At 41.1% G+C, this 3,067-nt stretch overlaps 1 protein-coding gene across 1 annotated transcript in view; it reads right to left on the bottom strand.

Annotated features, from left to right (window-relative positions):
• The window catches only part of LOC108166930 (fibroblast growth factor receptor 2-like), a 15,363-nt gene that overhangs the window by 10,779 nt on the left and 1,517 nt on the right, over nucleotides 1-3,067 (bottom strand). Inside the window, exon 2 of the mRNA XM_017308828.1 lies at nucleotides 993-1,255. Within this exon, the coding sequence (XP_017164317.1) occupies nucleotides 993-1,176 (184 nt within the window). The 5' untranslated portion in view covers nucleotides 1,177-1,255. The remainder of the gene's footprint in view (nucleotides 1-992; nucleotides 1,256-3,067) is intronic.

Genomic DNA, 3,067 nt, shown 5'->3' with positions numbered 1-3,067 from the left:
CACACACACACACACACACACACACACACACACACACACACACACACACACACACCAGAAGGTCGCAAACCTGGCTTTAACACTCAATCACACCCTGGACCAGCAGAGGGAAAACAGAAAAGTGTGAATCACTCACCCCCTGGTGTGGAAAACAACACCTCATCACTCTGAAGTAAATTATTCTCCTTTTGTTTGTTTAATTTAATCACAAACTCAGTGGGAACTTGCAGATTTGTAATACTCTCCAAACACTTGACATCTATGGATAACTTTTCTTTATTTTTTACAGAAGGATATATTATTTTCCCTTTTTATCCAGCCCATAGAGTGGAGCCAAATTTCACTAAAACATCAGCATTTAAAGTTAGGATTGGTCATTTGATCAATCCCAAACACCTTCCAGCTGCAACAAACGTTTTCATGTGGACATTCATCCACCATTTACCTTTCAGTCATAAGCTCACATTGTTTAAGACAGGAGGCAACATTGTCTTTTCCATCTCTGTTCTATAAAAAATTGTCTGAGGTAAAAATTTGGTCACTGTTTGTCCCAAAATTGTGTTTTGAATATAATTGTACTGTGCCAAACTCAAAGAGAAGAGGAAGGAAGGAATCCATTGCTGAAAGACATTTAAAAAAGGTGCATATTATGCAGACTGTTATGCCTTTCTACTGTTCTGCTCTTTAAAGCAGAACCAGCCGATGAAAGCTGGTTAATTAGTCAGACAATCTGCAACACAAACATAGCACTCAGCTGCAGTTTTAAAAAACACTGACGTGCGCCGTTCCTTTGGTTTGCACATGATCAAATATTTCATCAAATTTGCCTTTCTTGTGAGGTAAAGAAACATGCAGGAACCTTCTTTCAGCCAGCTGACTGGCAGTGCTTTGACTAGGCCAAAAAAAGCTCAACGAATCCAAAAGCATGAAACAAAATGTGTGTATATCTTTACACTTGTTCCTCCCCCCAGGCTCGTGCTCATGCTGCTCACCTTCAGGTTCCACGTTGGTCTCCTCCTCCCTGGTGGCGGTGATGGGCGGCCGGGCCATGCTGACGCTCAGCAGAGACAGCAAGACGGCGGCCAGCAGCCAGACCCACAGGGCCATCCCGTCAGAGGGGGACAGGGCGCCCCATGCCCCCCTTCTCCACCACCTCCCCCTGGACACTGATCCCATCTGAGGGGGTCCGCCCAACCATCAACTGCTGCGGTGGGGGTCAGCCTGTCACTCTCTGGAAATCACCCAGTCGCCTGGACTGGGAGGTGAAGGAGAAAGGAGGATTTTTGAATAAGAGGAGAGACGGAGACACTTTTATGTTTAAACAGCAACAAGAAATACTTGTTTGTATTGCTTATGTAGAAACTAGTCCTAGTTTACATTGACTTTGTTTTTGGAGTGGAGAAAGCAGAGAAATGCTGTCAAACAAGCCATGCCACAGGCATGCCGAAGCTGTGAGGCGGCGCAGCCACAATGCGTCTCCACTCCTGGTAATCATATGGATTGAGGGTATATCATGAGAGCTGTAACAGTGCTTTTAAGCGGCGTGCAGTCAAACCAGTTTGGTGTTTCTCCAAGTCCCATGGCCTGCCGCATTTCAAAGATCAGACTCAAAAATCTTTATTCAATTTCGCACAAATCTGAAATGGGAAAAATAAAAATGCTCCAACACCGTCGCCTGTTCCATTTTAGCATACTCATATATATTCCCCCCCCCTCTTTCAACTCAAACAAGGAAATATTTGTGAGCGATGAGGTGCAGCGGGTCTTAAAAAGCTCAGCCACCTCCTTCACTTCACTTTCATGTTCAACAGATGCACCAAACCTGTTGCCTTTTCCTGCTGCTGCTAATTGTTTTTAATAACATTCCCTTGACTCGATTATTAGACCAGCTTTAACTGGGAGGCAATATTTCAATACTGGGACACACGCATGTCAGCCTGTTTAGCCAGACATCTGCGGTTGAAGCGCGGTTTAAGTGTCTCTGGAGGTTTGCTCAAGTCACGCTTCCCTGCACTCCCTCTGTTCCAGCTGGACGTGTCGGCTGCTGTCACCCTCTGATTCTGGCTTTTTAAACAGAAATAGCAACTTACACTTTTTTTTTTTCATTTTAAACTTCCACAATTTTCCAGAATTAATTTTTAAAATGTTAGGTTTTTCCATCTTTTTTTTCCCCCCCAACACTCCAGACATGTTAAGCACATAAAATTTACCCAGTTGGGATTTATTCCACTAATCAGCTCTATTTTCAAGCCAACAGCATACATTTAAAACACTAAAACAGATTTCTTAAAGCACAACTAGTGAGGCTTTCATTCTGCTTGCAACAGTTCAAAAACTAACAATGATGGAGCTATTTGGTGTCTCAGCAAGACCCAGTTTAAAAAGTCAACTTTAAAAGGATGTTATAGAGGCCACAAAGAAGTGAAATTTCTCTGTTCGATCGTTTCTAATGAAAATGTTTTCAGTCATTTTCCATCAGTATCTCAGAACCAAACTGACAATAAGAAAATTCATGTTAGGATGAGGGTGAATCAAAGATAAACGATGTGATATGAATATGAAATAATGTCAAAACATGTTCTTTATTTATTTATTTATAAAGATAATGAACAATAAGTATCATCTGTAAACTTTAATATTTTTCATTGCTCAATTTCTTGTTTCTACACTTATGCAATCATAGGAAATGATAAAAATAAATACTTTTCCAGACTTTACAAGACTAAATAGGAACCCTTAACAGGAGGAAAATCACACATGATGTTGAAAATACGTCTTTAGAATTGATTCATTTCTTTTATCAGGCATGCATGTGTTTTGTTGATTATTGCAATCATTGCTCCGAAACTCATCGGTTCACTTATCCGGAACGTCCTAGAGCGAAATCAAAACAGGGATTACTCTCCAACTCTATGAAGAAAAATGTGAGATTGACAGAAACGGAATTAGAGGAAATAATTACTGCACTGCTTGAAAAACGCATTCCCTGCTGCAGAGTTTGGATTTTGACGCTGCCGACGTCAACTTCTGCGCCACACATGAGCACAGCTTTTTTTTTTTTTTTTTT

This window comes from Poecilia reticulata, linkage group LG15 (assembly GCF_000633615.1).
Source record: "Poecilia reticulata strain Guanapo linkage group LG15, Guppy_female_1.0+MT, whole genome shotgun sequence".
Taxonomy (NCBI): Eukaryota; Metazoa; Chordata; class Actinopteri; order Cyprinodontiformes; family Poeciliidae; genus Poecilia; species Poecilia reticulata.
Note: the sequence above shows the minus strand (reverse complement) of the source record. Positions and strands in the feature narration are given on the sequence as shown.